Source organism: Pseudogymnoascus verrucosus (genome assembly GCF_001662655.1).
Source record: "Pseudogymnoascus verrucosus strain UAMH 10579 unplaced genomic scaffold scaffold_12, whole genome shotgun sequence".
Taxonomy (NCBI): domain Eukaryota; kingdom Fungi; phylum Ascomycota; class Leotiomycetes; order Thelebolales; family Thelebolaceae; genus Pseudogymnoascus; species Pseudogymnoascus verrucosus.
The window spans coordinates 45,611-62,288 of record NW_017263663.1 but is presented as its reverse complement, the minus strand read 5'-3'; the positions used below and the strand labels follow the sequence as shown (position 1 = coordinate 62,288).

General features: G+C 52.9%; 8 protein-coding genes across 8 annotated transcripts in view; 6 read left to right on the top strand and 2 right to left on the bottom strand.

The window, feature by feature from the left end:
• VE01_03038 (uncharacterized protein) overlaps positions 1-996 on the top strand; it is a gene marked incomplete at its 5' end in the record, with an annotated part of 1,373 nt that extends 377 nt beyond the window's left edge. The window contains one exon of the mRNA XM_018272536.2: positions 13-996. Within this exon, the coding sequence (XP_018132084.1) occupies positions 13-795 (783 nt within the window). The 3' untranslated portion in view covers positions 796-996. The remainder of the gene's footprint in view (positions 1-12) is intronic.
• VE01_03037 (uncharacterized protein) lies at positions 992-2,272 on the bottom strand. Its single transcript, XM_018272535.2, has 3 exons — positions 2,104-2,272; positions 1,692-2,046; positions 992-1,640 (listed from the first exon to the last, which is right to left on the bottom strand). Exons 1-3 carry the CDS (start codon positions 2,208-2,210, stop codon positions 1,047-1,049), a joined length of 1,056 nt encoding a protein of 351 aa, XP_018132087.1. The 5' UTR covers positions 2,211-2,272; the 3' UTR covers positions 992-1,046.
• A 398-nt stretch (positions 2,273-2,670) lies between these two features.
• VE01_03036 (uncharacterized protein) lies at positions 2,671-4,858 on the top strand (the record flags this gene model as incomplete). The annotated part of the gene is made up of 4 exons (XM_018272534.2): positions 2,671-2,731; positions 2,790-3,820; positions 3,944-4,372; positions 4,440-4,858. The coding sequence occupies exons 2-4, from the start codon at positions 2,875-2,877 to the stop codon at positions 4,856-4,858; spliced, it is 1,794 nt and encodes a 597-aa protein (XP_018132088.1). The 5' UTR covers positions 2,671-2,731; positions 2,790-2,874.
• A 358-nt stretch (positions 4,859-5,216) lies between these two features.
• Positions 5,217-6,240, top strand: VE01_03035 (uncharacterized protein; the record flags this gene model as incomplete). Its single annotated transcript, XM_018272533.2, has 4 exons — positions 5,217-5,454; positions 5,515-5,613; positions 5,719-5,846; positions 5,931-6,240. The coding sequence occupies 4 exons, from the start codon at positions 5,217-5,219 to the stop codon at positions 6,195-6,197; spliced, it is 732 nt and encodes a 243-aa protein (XP_018132085.1). The 3' UTR covers positions 6,198-6,240.
• VE01_03034 (uncharacterized protein) lies at positions 6,210-7,462 on the bottom strand. Its single transcript, XM_018272532.2, has 3 exons — positions 7,168-7,462; positions 6,609-7,010; positions 6,210-6,556 (listed from the first exon to the last, which is right to left on the bottom strand). The coding sequence occupies exons 1-3, from the start codon at positions 7,351-7,353 to the stop codon at positions 6,422-6,424; spliced, it is 723 nt and encodes a 240-aa protein (XP_018132086.1). The 5' UTR covers positions 7,354-7,462; the 3' UTR covers positions 6,210-6,421.
• On the top strand, positions 7,345-11,131 carry VE01_03033 (uncharacterized protein). The gene is made up of 4 exons (XM_018272531.2): positions 7,345-9,075; positions 9,134-9,267; positions 9,314-9,989; positions 10,052-11,131. Exons 1-4 carry the CDS (start codon positions 8,822-8,824, stop codon positions 10,800-10,802), a joined length of 1,815 nt encoding a protein of 604 aa, XP_018132091.1. The 5' UTR covers positions 7,345-8,821; the 3' UTR covers positions 10,803-11,131.
• A 238-nt stretch (positions 11,132-11,369) lies between these two features.
• On the top strand, positions 11,370-12,203 carry VE01_03032 (uncharacterized protein; the record flags this gene model as incomplete). The annotated part of the gene is made up of 1 exon (XM_018272530.1): positions 11,370-12,203. One exon carries the CDS (start codon positions 11,370-11,372, stop codon positions 12,201-12,203), a length of 834 nt encoding a protein of 277 aa, XP_018132092.1.
• Positions 12,204-14,825: 2,622 nt separating this feature from the next.
• Positions 14,826-16,456, top strand: VE01_03031 (uncharacterized protein; the record flags this gene model as incomplete). Its single annotated transcript, XM_018272529.2, has 2 exons — positions 14,826-15,898; positions 15,993-16,456. 2 exons carry the CDS (start codon positions 14,826-14,828, stop codon positions 16,222-16,224), a joined length of 1,305 nt encoding a protein of 434 aa, XP_018132089.1. The 3' UTR covers positions 16,225-16,456.
• Between the last annotated feature and the right edge of the window lie 222 nt (positions 16,457-16,678).

Here is a 16,678-nt window from a genome sequence, read left to right as displayed (position 1 = left end):
CCGCATCACAAGGGAAAGAAGGCCCAGGACATTCAAGACCGCTCTCCCGAGCCTCACCACAAGGGAAAGAAGGTCCAGGCAGTCCAAGACCGCTCCCCAGAACCGCATCATAAGGGAAAGAAGGTCCAGGCAGCCGCGCGCCACGAAGAGGAGCTTGAAGACCGCTCTCCCGAGCCTCATCACAAGGGAAAGAAGGTCCAGGACATTCAAGACCGCTCTCCCGAACCGCATCACAAGGGAAAGAAGGTCCAGGACATCCAAGACCGCTCCCCAGAGCCGCACCACAAGGGGAAGAAGGTCCAGGACATTCAAGACCGTTCTCCCGAGCCGCATCACAAAGGGAAGAAGGTCCAGGCGGCTGCGCGCCATGAGGACGAGCTTGAAGACCGTTCCCCAGAGCCGCATCACAAGGGCAACAAGGCGGCCGCTGGAAATGGCGCTGCTGCTCAAGATGCCACTGCCGCTACCACCGCCACCAACGCCAATGTAGCCTGTGCTCGCGACGTCCAGGATATTGAGGCCCGTCACCACAAGGGCAACAACGGTGCCGCCGCTGCCGCCACAAACGCCAATGTTGCTTGTGCTCGCGACATCGAGGCTCGCGAGCCCCATCACAAGGGCAACAAGGCCGCCGCTGCAAACGGCGCTGCTGCACAGAACGGCGCTGCTGCTACTGCTGCCACCAACGCCAATGTTGCCTGTGCCCGTGACATTGAGACCCGCGAGCCTCACCACAAGGGCAACAAGGCGGCCGCCGCCGCACCTGCCACCGCGGCCGCCAACGCGGCGTGTTAAAGAGAGTCGAGGAATGCAGCGGGTCTAGGATTGTTTACACTGCGATACCATAGTAGTTTTAAATGTATGTAATCTGGCAAGAAACCGAACTCGTGCCCCTTTTATATATATGCTTTGGTTTGGAGGGAGTGACGAGATATGATTTGTATTTTGGATGTAACCATACGATGGGATCCGGTTGAAATTGATAGCTTGGGGGGCGTTTCAGGTGTTAGTTAAATATATCTGTAGAGAGAATTTTATCTAAAAAGTTATAACTCTGTATGTGCCGAACCTACATGCTTTCTTCGTGGTGCTTCTGCTGTATGCTGTTCCACGACTGACAATGCCCCTTTGAGAAACAACCGATCTAGCTCCTGCGCAGCTGTTTCATTGCTAACCTTCAACCTCAGAAAGAACTGGTTCTGCACTTTCCGATCCCACACCCATCGATTCGCCCCATTGGCGTTGACATGGTTGTATCCATACTCATTTCCATATTTGAACAACTCCCCCAGCCCACCAATGGCATACAGAGTAGCCAGCGGATCCCACGAAGACGTCGGTTCATAGTATGAGTAGTAAATATACGCCATCCGCACTGGATCCGTCTTTGGCCCTGCAGACATAAGCTCCCCACCCGACTTGACATCCTTGCCAACGTCGTCGCCGACAAACACCATCTGTCCCTCCCACGTATTAACAACGTGCGCGGCGAGACTACCATTCGAGCCCCAGAAGTTCCAACTGTACCCCGACGGGTAGCCGCCGCCCATAATGACTAGCTCGGCAACCTTGTGGGCAATGAGATCACGGCCGCTAAGGTCGGAATAGGAGTCAGCGGTCGAGTTCAGCAGTCCTGAGAGCTGCCATCTAATTAGAAGACCATGGCTGCTGTATAAGGCCGTAAAACTCACATTATCAAGGAAGCCAATTGATGCAATAGTCACGCTGCCATCCTCAGCCTCGCTCAGCACCTTCCGGTACAGCGCCACCGGATCCCAGGCCTCCTCGACATGTCCCCAGGGCAAGGACCCGCCAGACCAGTGGAAGGCGACTTTGCTGGTGTACTCGCCAAGAGCAAAGTACCAGCTATCGAAGAAGGTGGCATTTGTTAGCGGATGCCGGATTCCGATTGGGATCTTGGGATGTCCATAGTGTGCTAAGATTGCTGAAGCGGCGAGGGCGGAGTAGGTCGATGGGTGATTGATGTTCACAGCTAATAGATTTATGTTCAGGGAAGTTGCTGCAAGCAACAGGGCACCAGCATCACTGTTTGATTGTCAGAGGTGTATTCAAGGACATATGGGAATTGCCCCAGGTGCTCACTCGACATCACTGAAGAGGTCTGTTTCGATTATGAGGTTCTTCTTCTGGGTAGCGATAGCGGCAGTGATACCAGTGAAGAGGTAAACGGCAGTATAGAAGCTTTTCATGTTATTGATTTAGTTGCCACGATTCTAAGTTCCCATGTTCTTTGTCATGTGTTCCATGATGATGGCATTGTAGCGATATTTGTAACTATTGGTTATGGTAACTTACATAAGCCATGAGACTGGGCTTGATGCCAAATGCGCTCACAGCTACGACTCTAATTAATCTGCTAGCCGCAGTCTGTGACGAGGCCCTAGGAGCTTAGTATACTTAATTATGGCAGCGACTGTGAGTCTGAAGGTGAAGACTCTACTGCCAGGCCTAGACTTAATGCTTAATCACTGTTTGAGAACCTATAAGGCCCTGGACGTTGTTAGCCACAAACTTTATTACTACCACTCGAGTAAATCACATGGATAAATCTTACTATTAAGTGTTGCAGGTTAGGCGGGCACAATTTAGCTTGCAACAGCTACGGTAATTGATAAATGTATTCGGGTCTCACTTGTTTTGTGTTTGCAACTTCGTGCTAATAAAAGCTCCAACATCCGACCTCGGTCTATTAATTTGAAGGCGAGATAGTGTAAGCTCCCCAATATAGACTATTGGCTACGAGTATTATTAGTACTGATGCATATTAGTTACGAGTAGCGGCTTGTGGCTTCTGCCTTCTGGCTTCTCGAGGCAGAGGCATCATCCGGCATATTCACATATACACCACACATCATGGCCAATACTCGTGGGATACTGTCAGCGATGAAGCTGTACGAGTATAAGTCTCTGGAAACCGTAGAAGAAATAAGACTTCTCACAATACTTCCAGGCCAGTTCGAGGACGATCTCCAGATCGAGATCCACCACGCCTTGTTACAACTGCCTGACGCGGCTCCTACCCAAAGGTTGCCCATCAACCAGTTGCAAGAAACGTTGCTGGACGGATGGCGAGTTTTTGAGACGATAGATTGCAAGTATCTGTTCTGGGGAATTCGCACGGGAGAAACATCATGGCATCATCCAAACCCCCGAGTCAGTCGTATGCTGTATGCGCCACTGCCAAACTATCCAGACGATACATTCATGCCTGAATATGAGGTGCTGTCATCCACGTGGGGCGATAAAACTCAGCAGGCTGAAATAACGGTGGTCAATGCAGCCAATGCTCTTGAAGAGCACAGTAAAATTGAGATGCAATTTGACCTCGCTGACGCCATCAGACAACTCCGCCTCACAGATAGGACACGCACGCTTTGGGTCGACATGATATGCATAGACCACAATAACAAAAGTGAGAAGGCCATGCAGGCTAAGTGTATTGGGCGAGTTTATGCGCTAGCATCGGTCGTCATCGTGTGGCTCAGCCACCGAGGAGACAGCGCTGCTCTTGGTCTCGAGACCCTGGCGAAGCTTGGGGGCGAGATCCAGTACACTATGGATGACTTCTGCTTCCCTACCCCTCAGACCACTTACCCGGAGTGGGTCAAGGAGAACACAGCACCGCCATTTACCATTGTCGAATGGATCGGAGTAGTCGATTTGCTTAGGCTTGCTTGGTTTCAACAGCGTTGGTCTTGGCAGGAAATCCAGCTTGGGAACCGAAATCGCGTTATGATATGCGGGGAGTCCGCGAGGTCGTGGGCAACGGTTCGCAGGGCAATTATGGCTCTGTACGGACGTAAATCGCTCCCCTTACTGTGGTCGGGTTGATCGATGAGTGTTACTGGTTAGCCAATATAAAAGCGGCCTTTGACGTGGATACTATTCTCGCCATAGAACAATCCCATAGAACAATCAATAGTGACACGATGCTTCGGTGGTGGTATGTTAGAAGTGCATGGATTGGTCTGTGGCAGTGTTGAAAGCATATTTACGCCTGGCTGGATTCCCGAGGACATTTCAAGGCTGTCGGCGCTATTGCAGATGCTGAGAGATTTAAAGCCAGTTGCCAAACGGCTACAAGATTGCAATATAGACTTGATCGATGAGCTTGTCTCCATACTGTGCGACTGCTTCACCAAGGACCGGCTCCCGGACGATGCGAGCGTGTGGGACCAGCAAGAGGTTCGCAACCTGCTCGACGCCGCATTAGGAGGTGGAGACTCGAATGGCCCCTTCGATGTTAACCTATGGACACGGCTTAAGGTAAGAAACCAGGGCCACAGCCTTATTGTCAGCCACAACGGACTGATTGGGAAGGTCGGGGATGGCCGCGAGATGGTCCGAGCTGGTATGTTTTAATGCTCCGTAACATGTGTAACTTCCCAACTTGCTCACCATATATTAATACGAGACAGGCGATATGATCACCACTGTACTGGGACGCAACTCCTCATTGATCCTCCGGCCGGCCGGTGACGACGCCTATGTTGTCATCACAGGTGCTTTGGTACCAAGTCTCTGTGACTCTGTATCTATCCTTAGCCCTCTTCCCGACGGATGGAAGATAAAGTTGATAGACGACCGTGATCACCCTCAACCTCAGCCGCACTACACCAACAACGCTACAAATGAAACAACTCGCGAAGATCCCCGCTTAGGCCCGCTGCCGCCGGGCTGGATTCGGGTTCAGGGCGAGTGGCAGCATTCGCAGCCGATTTTCGTGGAGCATTTCCAGAACGTGATGACGGGGGAGGTGGTTCACTGGGATCTGAGGCTGGATGCCGATGCTCTGAGGGATAGAGGGGTTGCGATAAAGACCTTTCTTTTGAAGTGAAGTGGTATTACCTGGTGATGCCTCAAGACTGAACCAAGGGGCCGGATCAGCAGCAATTTTGTTGTCCGTTTCTGCACACAAATTGTAGACTTATCCTGTACAGGCCATTAGATATAGCAAAAGGCGCAGATGCCATTACTGTTTTGAGAGCGGCTGAATACGAAAAAATTATGCATCGAAAATACCGTTGTTGGTTTGAGACGGGACGGGTGAATACGAGGACTCATGCGGCGTAAAGAAACGGTAACCCCACAACGGGCTAAATATAGAGTGCTTAGTATTTAATGGTCCAGACCACCACATGGACATTTGACACTTATATGTTCACATCAGATATCATTAACATCCTCGAATCAAAATGAAAGAGGTTCCTTTGTCATCTGCAGATGATGAGACAGAATACTACCTCGCATCCGCCGATGACGTCCGCATCGCCCTCGCGAAATGGAAACGGAGATACTACACCTTAGCAGCCCTCTACATCTTCACCGTCCTTCTCGTCGTGGCATATATCCCAATGTCTGATAGCCTAGAAACTGGGGCAGTCCGCTCGGAGGCTTATTTTGGAAATAGTGTGTTCTCGTTCATTGTCGACGGTTGAAGGCACTCGGTGAAGTGCATAAAAGAGTTGGAAAGAGGCTAACAAACACCTCCAGTACCGAAGGAGATGGTCAAATTCAGGCTGGATGAGGCGTTTGTCAATGCAGGGTCGGGGACACCAGGGAACCGGTCAGTGTGGGACATGTTGTTTCCCCGTATGCTATTGATTTTCTCTCGTTGCGTATCTCTCTGTGGGGATCTATTCTCTGGTGTAGTCTTGAGGTGCTCAGGGGCTTGTGCTAACGACACTGGACTTATAGTTGGCGCAGGGTTCGTAGAGGTTCAGAAACCGTGGAACTACGGTTTAAGGGGGGGGTTCCCGGTCCCAAACACCGAAGTGGCGACAGAGATATACTCCATCTCAATGTTTCACCAGCTCTACTGTCTGGTAAGGCAAATCCTCCTTCCCCTTCAACGCACCCCTAGCTATACTGTCTATCAGTTTCCCACATTTTACTAAATACCGGAACAGTCAATACTCAGGGACGCCTTCGGTCGCGACAGAGACGTGAGCGAAAACCAAGCGGCGGAAAATAACTTGGGTCACTGCTTCGACTATCTGCGTCAGGCGATCATGTGTACGGGCGATACAACGCTGGAAACGGCACTGGTAAACGCGGATGGCGATGTAATACCTGGTTTCGATGGATGGGGCGATGTACACGAGTGTCGGAGTTATGAGGCGATATTTGATTTTGCGGCGGCGCATCGGGTGAAAGATGACACTTGTCTTATGTAGGTTGTATGATAGGCGTTAGTTTATTACTTGCCAGAGGCGAACATATTGATATCTTAATCTGTGAAATTCGCGCAGATGACTGCACTGTATCGGTTGGCTTCTATATCGTCACGTCACAAAATCTGCCCTTTGAGAACCTACATGATAGAGGTAAATGTATTCGCCTTCTACTTCACAAAGCCAAACAATCGCATGAGTTAGAATTAAGAGATCGTAATTCAAATTCATACAACCGTTTTCTTCATAAAGACGCCGTCTAGGGGCCAAACTCTACCATCGTCGGTCCGGTGCTGGATATGGCCTTCGTTGTATCTCCAGGCCTTATATCCACATCTCTCATACCAATCCTCAGCCGACATCTGTCTGCAATTAGCTCACCACTTTCGATTTCATTGAGGGTAGCTCAAATACCTCAGGCTTCTTCTGGCCCATCTCCTCCCATATATCTGTTCTATTCCAACTGCTGTTTGCCAGAGTATCAAGAGACAATATCTTCGCACACAACGGCTCGTTGATGGCCTGGCTCTCGACGGCGTCCAGGGCAGCACGGCCTAACCCACCTCCATGAATAGCGCGGGAGATGTAGAGAGTAGTGATGCAGTAGAGTCCTTGTGAGGCATCTGCTTGGCCAGGATTGGGGCTTTCTGAGTCGAGAGAGATATGGCCCACGGGGACGAATGAACGCGAAGAGGGTAATCGTGGCTTACCAGCCAGGGAGGTGGCGGTGTCAAGAATGGGTGTGGCGTCTTCGGGGTACTTCAGTAGGTGCTGGGCGAGCTTGGTTTCCTTCTCTGGGTCGTCCTCTGCTAGAACCTGCGTTGGTAGTTAGAATTATATATCATAAATACAACCACTCGCAATATTCGCATTTGTATAGCTACAATCTCAACAGGCGAAAAGTAAAAATCGGAAGAAGCATTGCTTTTTTTAGGTCTTATAAACCCCATCGTAAACAAAATGAGAAACTCACAACCCACTGAAGACCCATCTTCCCCTCTCTCTGCAAACCCCGCCACCCTTCGATATAGTCCTGTTTCCACCCGCATGCAATCCGATGCTGAACCATCCTCTCGGTATGGGCTGGGGAATCCGGATCCCAGGCTATCAGATCGACCTTGGCCCTCACCGGCGTCTTCACAGTGCTTGGCGCCAACATGTTCTGGGGTTATACAGTGCAGTATATGTGGTACAAGTCAGCCCATCGGGGAAAAGATGACAATCCTAGTGTTATATCGGAACGGTCGGATTTCACGTGACAATACGAGTAATTTACAGCGGGAAAGCACAACACAGTAATACGCCGGCATCACTCCGGCGTCTTTACCTTCACCACATCGCTTACCAGTTCCCCTTCTGGCCTCTTCGTCAACCCCACTCACCTGCGTCAAGCACTGTCCATCATGCTTTGACGGTTTCCACCCGTCTCATGCGCCTCATGCGCCACCGGCCCTAGCATTTATCCCCCAATGGAGCGCGCTTGACCGCGTAGGACTGTCATCTCGCTTCCCAGTCCGTTTGATTGAGCGCTGCAACCGAGGATCGGCGTCGTTTTGATGTTCTTCATCCACAAGGCCAATCGCGCGTTCCGTCTGTTCGGTTGCGCGCCGGCGTGGCGTGGCCGTGGCGTACGCGGTGAAGAGGCTAAATGTGCTCTGTAGACGACCAGGGCAGACAGTGTTGTTTTAGGAGATATGACCGAGGCTGGTTAATGTGTGATTCTCTGCGGGGGAAAGCTTTTGGATGGCCGTTGGGGAAGGCCACGGGATGGATGGGCAGAGTGTAATTTGGGGCCAGATGGATTAGGCCACAGACGACGCCCTATACTTGGATCTCTAGGCTTGCAATCCTTCTCTTCCTTCTTGGCTCGCCGCGTGTCTACTTTAGGACTTTGATTGGACTTCTGGATGGTCTAATATAGCCGCAACAAGCTAGGGACTGAAGCCTGAAGTAAGGGTTCCTGGAGGCCGTTTGGTCGACGCAAGCCAATACCCTAGGAGGTGACGCAAATGTCACTTTCTGACAGCCCCACAGCGGCCTCGATAGTGCCCGCTGCTTCATCCCAGTACAAAGGACGACGGGATAGTGTGGCCCGATGGTATAGTGCTAGAGGTCGGTTATTACTTAGAGTGTGCCCTCTAGTTTCGGTTAGGGGGACAGGTTGACCTTTTTTCAACGTCGTCGACGATTCGACTACTCCATCAAATATATATGTGGAAGTAAGGCAGCTTCCACTTCTTTTTCCGTGCTGTATTCCCCACTGTTTGAAATCGACTGGCGGGCAGCTTGATCGGCATGCAGGCTATACGTACGTTGGAGCAGACTATACGTGCGTTGGACTCGCCCTGGCATATAAACTTCGAGCTACGGCCGTAATACCAATGAACTGCGCTTGCTGTATGAGGAAAGGAGAAGCCAGCCCTTACATATCCTGGGAAGCCATTGATGCTACCAGAGACGTTCACCGAGTCTTTGTCAGTGACTGGAGTTGATATTTAGGGACCGATCTCCTGTTCGCATATATTACCACATCACCCAGCTCCGCTCGAGGATCCTGTCCCTTTCCCAGGCGTAGAGCCACATAGTAGAGGGCAAACCTTATATCGGCACCCCAACTCGCCGCCGCAATGTCTAGTAGCAACCCGGATAGTCTCGTTTCCCCCAAGGAATTCGAGTCGCAAAGGGCGAGCAATATTGACCTCCAAGCACCCAAGAGCCCCGAAATGGATATTACGGCAACGTCTGTGACAGTGGTCCCTTGCGTCGGATCCGAACCCGAGAAAGACATCCAGAGTCACGTCGTGGCCACGAGTACGGCTAACAAACATGCTGTGCCATGGCCTCATGTGGAACCATGGAGGAGGAATGTTGCACTGGCAGGGTACGTTCCTCGCGCCAGGATAACTCAAATCTTCTTCACTGCTAACCTTATGCCCTAGTATCTTTGTTGGGGTGTTTTTCTCGACTCTGGACACAACTATCATAGGGACGGCGCTGGTCAGTATCGTAGAGGAGCTCGGAAGCTTTTGGCTATCGCCATGGATCGTCCTGGCCTATCTCTTGACATATATGAGTAAGTCGCCCTCCCATCATTGTCTCGTGCCCCCTAACACTTCCAGGTTTCGCAATGGCCATCGCGCGACTAAGCGATATATACGGCCGTAAAACCATTATGCTTGTCTCCTGGGCGCTCTTCATGGTCTTCTCGCTCGCCTGCGCCCTCTCACACACGATCCGCCAGCTCATCGTTTTCCGTGCCTTCCAGGGCCTCGGCGGCGCGGGACTTTACTCCATGGGAATGGTCATGATCGCTGAGGTTCTGAATCCATCGAAGTTCGCGGCCGGCGCGGCGTGGATCGGACTCACTGTCGGCGGGTCGGGAGTGCTAGGTCCTATATTGGGTGGTGCGATATCGAATCAATCGACTTGGAGGTGGATTTTCTATATGAACCTACCATTTTCCGTAATCGCCATGGCGTCTATCTTCTTCATCTGGCCGGCTAGCGCGAAGACTTCTGATAGCGGCAAATGGCGTACGTTTCTGAGTATCGACTTTGTCGGTGTACTGTTCATGATGGGAGGCTCGGTATGCTTAGTATATGGCCTGCAGAGGGCGACGACGGGAGGACGTTCCTGGGGAGAGGCGGTTATTGTCACCTGCCTCGTACTGTCGGGCGTGTTCTGGGTCGCATTTTTTTCGTGGGAAGGCTTCCTTGGCACGCGTTCCTGGTCGAATATCGAACCCATATTCCCAATGCACATTCTCAAGCGCCGCGTCATGGCTGCCGCTTTCTGGTATGCTCATCTCCCACTCCTTTTTACTCTGGCATTGCCATGAACTAACCAGATACCACCAGCTCCATATTCTGCACCGGCTTCCCCTTGATAACAGCCACCATCCTCCTCCCCGAACGCTTCCAGCTCGTCAACGGGTCCTCCCCACTACAGGCAGGACTCTCTCTCCTCCCCCTCGCCGCCGCCACCGGCCTTGGCTCCTTCGTCGGCGGCGCAATCTCCTCCGGCCGCAACCTCACCTCCCCAACCCTCATAGGCGGCTCTAGTCTCCAACTCCTTGCCCTCGGCCTCCTAACCACCATCCCCGACACATTGAGCATCCCACATTACCTGTACGGCGTAGAAGTTCTCCTCGGAATCGGCGTTGGAATGTGCCTCTCAGCCGGTACGCTAATAGTCACCCTAAACTCGGAGGTAGGCGAGATCGCGGCCACGCAGGGCGCAACGGCGCAACTGCGTCCACTGGGTGGCTTCATCGGACTCACTATTGCTACAGCGCTGTTTAACGCCCGTTCCGAGTCTGCTTTAGGGGGTTTTCTCTCGGATGCGCAGATGGAGGCGCTGCATCGAAGTCCGTTAGGAGCGTTGACATTTGAACCCGATGTGCTGGCTATGGTGCGGGCGGTGTATGCAAAAGTGTTTAGGGTGCAGATGACGGCGCTTACTGGGGTTGCTGGGCTAGGGGTGCTGGTTGCATGTGCGTCGTGGGAGAGGAATGCGGTTGGGATGGAGAGGATGAAAGTGCATTCGGGGGTTGAGACGGAGGTGGTAGAAGTGAAGGAAGAACGGAAGGAACGGAATGTAGAGGTTTGATATATGCGCCTGAGAGACAATACCTGTGCTTCTAGACATGTCTCAGCACTGGCTTAGGGCGGAGAAACGAAAGGGAAATATCTTAAGCTTACAGGCTGCATACGACGACGACGGTATCGAGCAATTCGCATTTTAGCGGGCGGGGGGCCTTTTTTTAAGGAAGAGTAGCATTGTCAGGCGTTTGTATAATTTCGGTTTAGATGGAAGATATCCTGGGTATGAAATAATGAAGATGATTTGCCTATTTCACAGTAGGTTGGCTCATCGCTTCATCCATAATGATATCTAGTTCAAAATACTGGTATATATTGGAATTGAAAGAAGAGAAAAGATACCACTTCCCATCTGATTTATATATAATTTATGTATGTTTGTCAAGAAATTACCTCGATGTTGTCATAAACTCGCCGAGTTGACTGTGGAGTATTGTCAGCCTTGCATAGCCACAGCCTCGCGTGAATCTACCATAATCTCCTAACTTCAATCCGCACGCCAGCACTTGACCACGACAACGACAAGCACAACATAACAACAAGGCGTCTCCAGATTCGTGCACGTGTCGCAGAAATGACGTCCTACTCCTCTGGCGACGATGACGACGACGACGAATCCGCTTTCCAATCCCACTACAACGGATCCCCCAGCTCCTCCTCGCCAGAGCCATCACCATCTCCCTCCCCTCCTCTCGTCCACCACAACTTCTTCGCGCCCCCTTTCTACAACCGGCCGCCGACTCCCCTTCCGCCCTCGCCTTCTCTAACCTCCCTCCTCCGACCCTCCCGCCCTACCACTCCCGACGCCTCCGACAACGATGACTTCGAACCCGTCCCACGCGCCAGCCCTAAGGTCCCGACCTACGAATACTACGGTTTTGTGCTATACCTGTTCTCGTCGCTCGCGTTCCTCATGTATATCCTGTGGAGCTATCTACCCAGCCCATTCCTACACGCGCTGGGGATTTACTACTACCCCAACCGCTGGTGGTCGTTGGCGATCCCGTCCTGGCTGGTCATGTGTATTGTGTACATCTACGTCGCGCTTGCGGCATACAATACGGGGTACCTGACGCTGCCAATGAGTAGCATTGAGACGATTATTGATCAGGCGGCGAATGTGGCGACGTTGGATGGGAAGGGGAGCTTGAAGAGGAGTAATCCGGAGGGGAAGCACGCAGGGGTGGTGGAGAAGGGGAAGGAGGTGAGGAGGAAGGAGAAATTGGAGAAGAAGAGGATGAAGAGCTTGAGGCAGGAGAAGGATTGGAAGGCTGTGTGGAGCGTGGGAACGGATGCGTGCTTGGATGTGCCGTTGGGCGGCGTTTGCGAGGTGTTGTATGGGGAGGATAGGGATATGGACCCGGAGGATGAGTGGCTGGACGGAGGTGATATTGAGGGTGGAGGTTGAGAGAGGATGCCGCAACTGCCGGAGTGCGGCGCATTTGAATGGTTAAAGAAGAACGAGGACCAGCGTCAAAGAGAAACTAGACCGAGCCCAGCGGCCAACTCCCGAGATCTGGACAACGATGGCGGCGCCCATACACACCAATGGAATTCTTGGAATAGGTCAAGAGTGGATATATGTGCCACATCACCCATACTACTCCATGTGTGCTTAATGCAATAAAGCACTATGGACACATCCAGCCGGCCAATGGCGCGAAGCTAAGGCAGCTGCAAGTACAGCAGTCTGGAGGTTATCATACTTCACCGAGCGCTGTGATAGCATACGTACGGAACGTGGGTTGGTGTCTCACTTTTCGTTGTCAGAGCTATGACTTCGTACCGCGTGTTGCTCTCGCGTTCGGTGCTCAACCGAATGCATACACACCGCCCATTACAGTACATACAGTGTCTCACGGCTGTCGGTTCTGTCTGTTCCCTAATATACCTGCACTTCTGAGCTGCCTCTTGCCTTTTCGGAGAACTATGCGGACGAAGCTGCAGGGTCCCTTGCTGTGTTCAACTTGGCGAGTGGGTTTGCGAGACTTCCCCGTGACTGCCATGTTGTGGTGCATTGGAACTCCCTGAGACACGAGGGATCATCTTTCATGTGCAGATTCTCCATCGGGTCGGGCACGCGCTGTAGCGCACAAGATATGGGCGCGTAGCCTTGGAGCTGGACACGAAACTTCGTGCCGGTGGTGGACCTCGGACCCTGAAGCCGCACCAGGCGGCTGCTCAGCGGTGGAACAGGACAAAGTTAGCGAGGAACTTATCCCCTGAACTCAATGCATCCACCAACCATCGTCCCATGTGTCTCTCCCGAACTATCCTCTGGATGCGCCTCTCTATTCCCCCTCTCTCACGTGCAGCTACCATGTAACACAAGCATCACCAAGCATTCCAAGCCTATCTCCCCCAATGAATCTCAACCCCCCTTCTTGATCCAACCCACTCCTAAGGCGTCCTCATCGCTTTGATTGACTCTCGGACCCGCCAGTGAATGTGTACATAGCACCTACTTTTCCTGCTCATACCTACACTCCCAGTTCACATACCCCGCCGCCATAGCAACACAAGCATATCGCCACTAATATAAACACGCTGACCTGGTTGACCGCGGCCCAGGCTAGACCCGCAGGCGACAAGCCCGGCGCACAGACAGGCACGGATTTGGGGAGTAGACAGGGTTAGCGCTTCGATAGTGCACTTGTGCTGCACTGTTTGGTCTAGATCATTGCCACACATCGCCTGGGTAAGGTGCGCTGCCTTGCATCGGAAAGGGTCCGTCGTATATCAGACTTGTCTTATATCGAGCTCGTCGGAAGCGAGGAGAATGCTCGATTTTGTGCGACACTATGCTGTGTGCGCTGGCTGTCCAGGGCTCGCCTGTAGTGCGTGGTATGGATGAGATGCGAAGCAGGAAGAATATGCAGTTATGTACGGGGTATGCACGATATATGCACTGTGGCACTGTGTGGCACTGTGTGCCTTGACCGCCGCAAGTCTCAGGGGAAAGTATTGGTGGCACGGGAAGGATATGTGGGATATAGTGCGGCTGTGATGCGATGCGACCACTCGCATATTGCCTACAGGCGAGTATATCGCTTTGTGTGTTCGAATACGGGGTACGATGACTGACCACATATCCTATTTGATACATACCATTCGATATATTCTTTGCGAGACATGGGGTATATGATTGTATGCGGTGCATACCTTGCATACTCTGCACATAATACTCGATGTGGTGCGTGGTCAATGAAGTATAAACTCTTGTTCTAACAATAGACACGGAAGTATCAACCACGAACAACACATTCACACCTTGCTGACTGATAAATGCACGATCCGATCAGTCGATTCAGCTCGCGCCTCCCCCTCGTTACTGTCCCTTGCCGAGCCTTCCCATTTATTTCATTTCCGTCTTTCTCTTTCCAGGGCAGCCACAGAAAGGGGAACGGCCGAGGGAAAGACAGTGCTAGGTATTGTTGGTTGGTAGTCCCGTCCGAGCCCCATCCAGGCGCTTATACCTCAATACCACCCTGATATACCCTCATCTATCGCGGGATAAGTGACCAGTATGTTCTCAACAAGGCGCCGGCATTGACCATGCCGGGCCCGAAAGCGCGTTGGCAGCGACCATCGATGCCCAGATAGGAAGACGGGGACCATGCACGGTCTGTAGGGGCCAGCCCATCCAGATGCGGATAGCCACCCATGGAATATTAATATGGAGCAAGGTGGCAATATTACGGCTGCAGGCTTTATTGGGGACCTGCAGACGGACAGGAGCGGGGCTGAAAAAGGCTACGAGAGTGAGGAATAAGTGACAGAGCGCGCGGGGAATGCACGGAGTAAGGCGTAGCCTGCCGGAAAGACCAGGGGATGCAGGCCGAAGCTGTGTTTGTCAACTGCGAGAATGCTGGGAGATGAACGGCACATGGTTGCGAGGTGAGGCATCGTGAGTGAGGGAGGGAAGGGGTATTTAGAGCGGGGGATCTGCTGTTAGGATCCCACCTCCTTGTCTTCTATCCACCCACATCTGTCTTATTTATTCTCGAGACACCTCGAACCTACCTTCACAATGAAGATCTCTGCTTCTTTTGTGGCCGCGGGCCTCGTCGTCCTAGCCAACGCGAAAGCGAACCCAGACCCAAACCCTGGTAGTGCAGGCGTGGGAGTAGGCGTGGGTGTGGGAGTCAACGTCGGCGGACTCGGTGGCCTCCTCGGCGGCATCATTGGAGGCATCGGCGGCCTCCTTGGCCTCGGTGGCAACCATGGCGGTGGTGGAGGCGGCGGCGGAAACCCAGAGCCGCCCTGCACCACCTCCACGACCAAGAAACCCACTACCACTACCGCGGCCCCAACTTCCACAGCAACCTCCTGCGTCAACCTCGGCTGCTACGCCGACCCCATCGGTCTCCCCTCGCGCGTCCTGACTTTCAACTCCCAGATTAACGAGGGTGCCCAGACCCCCGAGTCTTGCCGCGCCATCTGCCTTGCCGCTGGTCTCAAGTATGCCGGCCTCGAATACAGCTTCGAGTGCTGGTGTGGTGATGTCCTTCACAACGTCTCGCCTCCGGTCATTGACGCATCCAAGTGCACCTTCCCCTGCTCTGGCGACTCCTCAAAGACCTGCGGTGGTCAGGAGTATCTCGATCTCTGGGACTGCTCTGCCGCCATCCCCACACCACCGGACGTCAACGGCTGCAAGCCTCTTGGATGCTACACGGATTCCACCTCTGGCCGCACACTGAAGACCTCCGTCGAGGGCGGTGATGCCAATCAATCCCACGAGACATGCACCGCTGCCTGTATCGCCCTTGGCTTCCGCTTCGCTGGAACAGAGTATGGTCAGGAGTGCTGGTGTGCGGATTCCCTTGCTTCGACTGGTGTGCCCGCGCCCGATGGAAACGAGCAGTGCGATATGCCTTGTGCAGGCAACCCAAGCCAGAAGTGTGGAGGCAAGGACCGCATCAACGTGTACGACTGCCAATACCCGACTCCTTCTGGAACCGCACCACCAGTGGTGACGGTAGCGCCAACTTCGCCCCCTTGCCCGCCGAGGTTGGTGTTTGACTTCCACGGGTGCTTTGGGAACAGGAAGACGGATAGCCTGGCGTTCTGCTACGATTGGTTGAAGGTTAAGCAGGTTAAGTGAGTGTCCCTTTCCCCTTGACGATCTCCCTCCCCCTATGTCGATATGCGTCGCGAAGATGCGGTATGGAGAGACGCGTACTAACGCATCCAGTGCCATCACGACCACAACGACCATCAAGAACCGCTGGGCCGCCCGCAGCCTCGGCGACAAGGGACCCTTCGGCAACTACGGCGGCAGACTTGGTAACTCGCGCTGCCAGACGTACCTGCCCAAGTGGCCGAAGCTCAAGGACTTCCAGGACGACGAGATCGAGCGCGCTTGCCGTTGCCATGTCGGACAGTGGTGGCAAGCACCAGTGGTGACAAAGACCGTCTTCCACTGAAGGAAGGAGCGGGTGTAGGTGTAAGGGAAGGAGCGATGGGAATAAGTGGAAAGTGCGAGTGAAAGGGAAGGTGCGAACAGGCCAAGGATGAAAAGGAAGGAGCGACGGGCAAGGCGTAAAAAAGGGGGTAGGGGGAAGAAAGATGGGCCTGTTTTAATATACTTCCATTCGCCCGTCTGTATCCATCACCGATCGATCTAATGACCATTTTAATCCTGCTGTATAATACCACCGGTTTCTCATCAATCCATCGCACGACGTATCTCTCCCATCTCTATATCTTTCCATGTAAATCCACAACTCAGCCTCAGCCTTACCCCCAAGGCTCGGAGAAAATCCCCCCGACCTTCAGCTATCCATCCCGGCCCCGACCCCGACTCCCCCACATCGGCACTTTCGCCGCCTTCTCCGACCGGCACTCAACCACCGTGGTCACCGTGATCTAGGCGCATTG

Bases quoted from the DNA above. Each gene is read 5' to 3' on its own strand.
- VE01_03037 (XM_018272535.2), bottom strand. From the start codon at position 2,210: ATGAAAAGCTTCTATACTGCCGTTTACCTCTTCACTGGTATCACTGCC. The intron at 2,047-2,103 runs GTGAGCACCTGG...ACAATCAAACAG, and splicing joins GACCTCTTCAGTGATGTCGA to TGATGCTGGTGCCCTGTTGC. The intron at 1,641-1,691 runs GTGAGTTTTACG...ATTAGATGGCAG, and splicing joins CAATTGGCTTCCTTGATAAT to CTCTCAGGACTGCTGAACTC.
- VE01_03034 (XM_018272532.2), bottom strand. From the start codon at position 7,353: ATGTTGGCGCCAAGCACTGTGAAGACGCCGGTGAGGGCCAAGGTCGAT. The intron at 7,011-7,167 runs GTGAGTTTCTCA...CTACCAACGCAG, and splicing joins AGATGGGTCTTCAGTGGGTT to GTTCTAGCAGAGGACGACCC. The intron at 6,557-6,608 runs GTATTTGAGCTA...AATTGCAGACAG, and splicing joins TGGGCCAGAAGAAGCCTGAG to ATGTCGGCTGAGGATTGGTA.
- VE01_03033 (XM_018272531.2), top strand. From the start codon at position 8,822: ATGTCTAGTAGCAACCCGGATAGTCTCGTTTCCCCCAAGGAATTCGAG. The intron at 9,076-9,133 runs GTACGTTCCTCG...CTTATGCCCTAG, and splicing joins AGGAATGTTGCACTGGCAGG to TATCTTTGTTGGGGTGTTTT. The intron at 9,268-9,313 runs GTAAGTCGCCCT...TAACACTTCCAG, and splicing joins CTATCTCTTGACATATATGA to GTTTCGCAATGGCCATCGCG.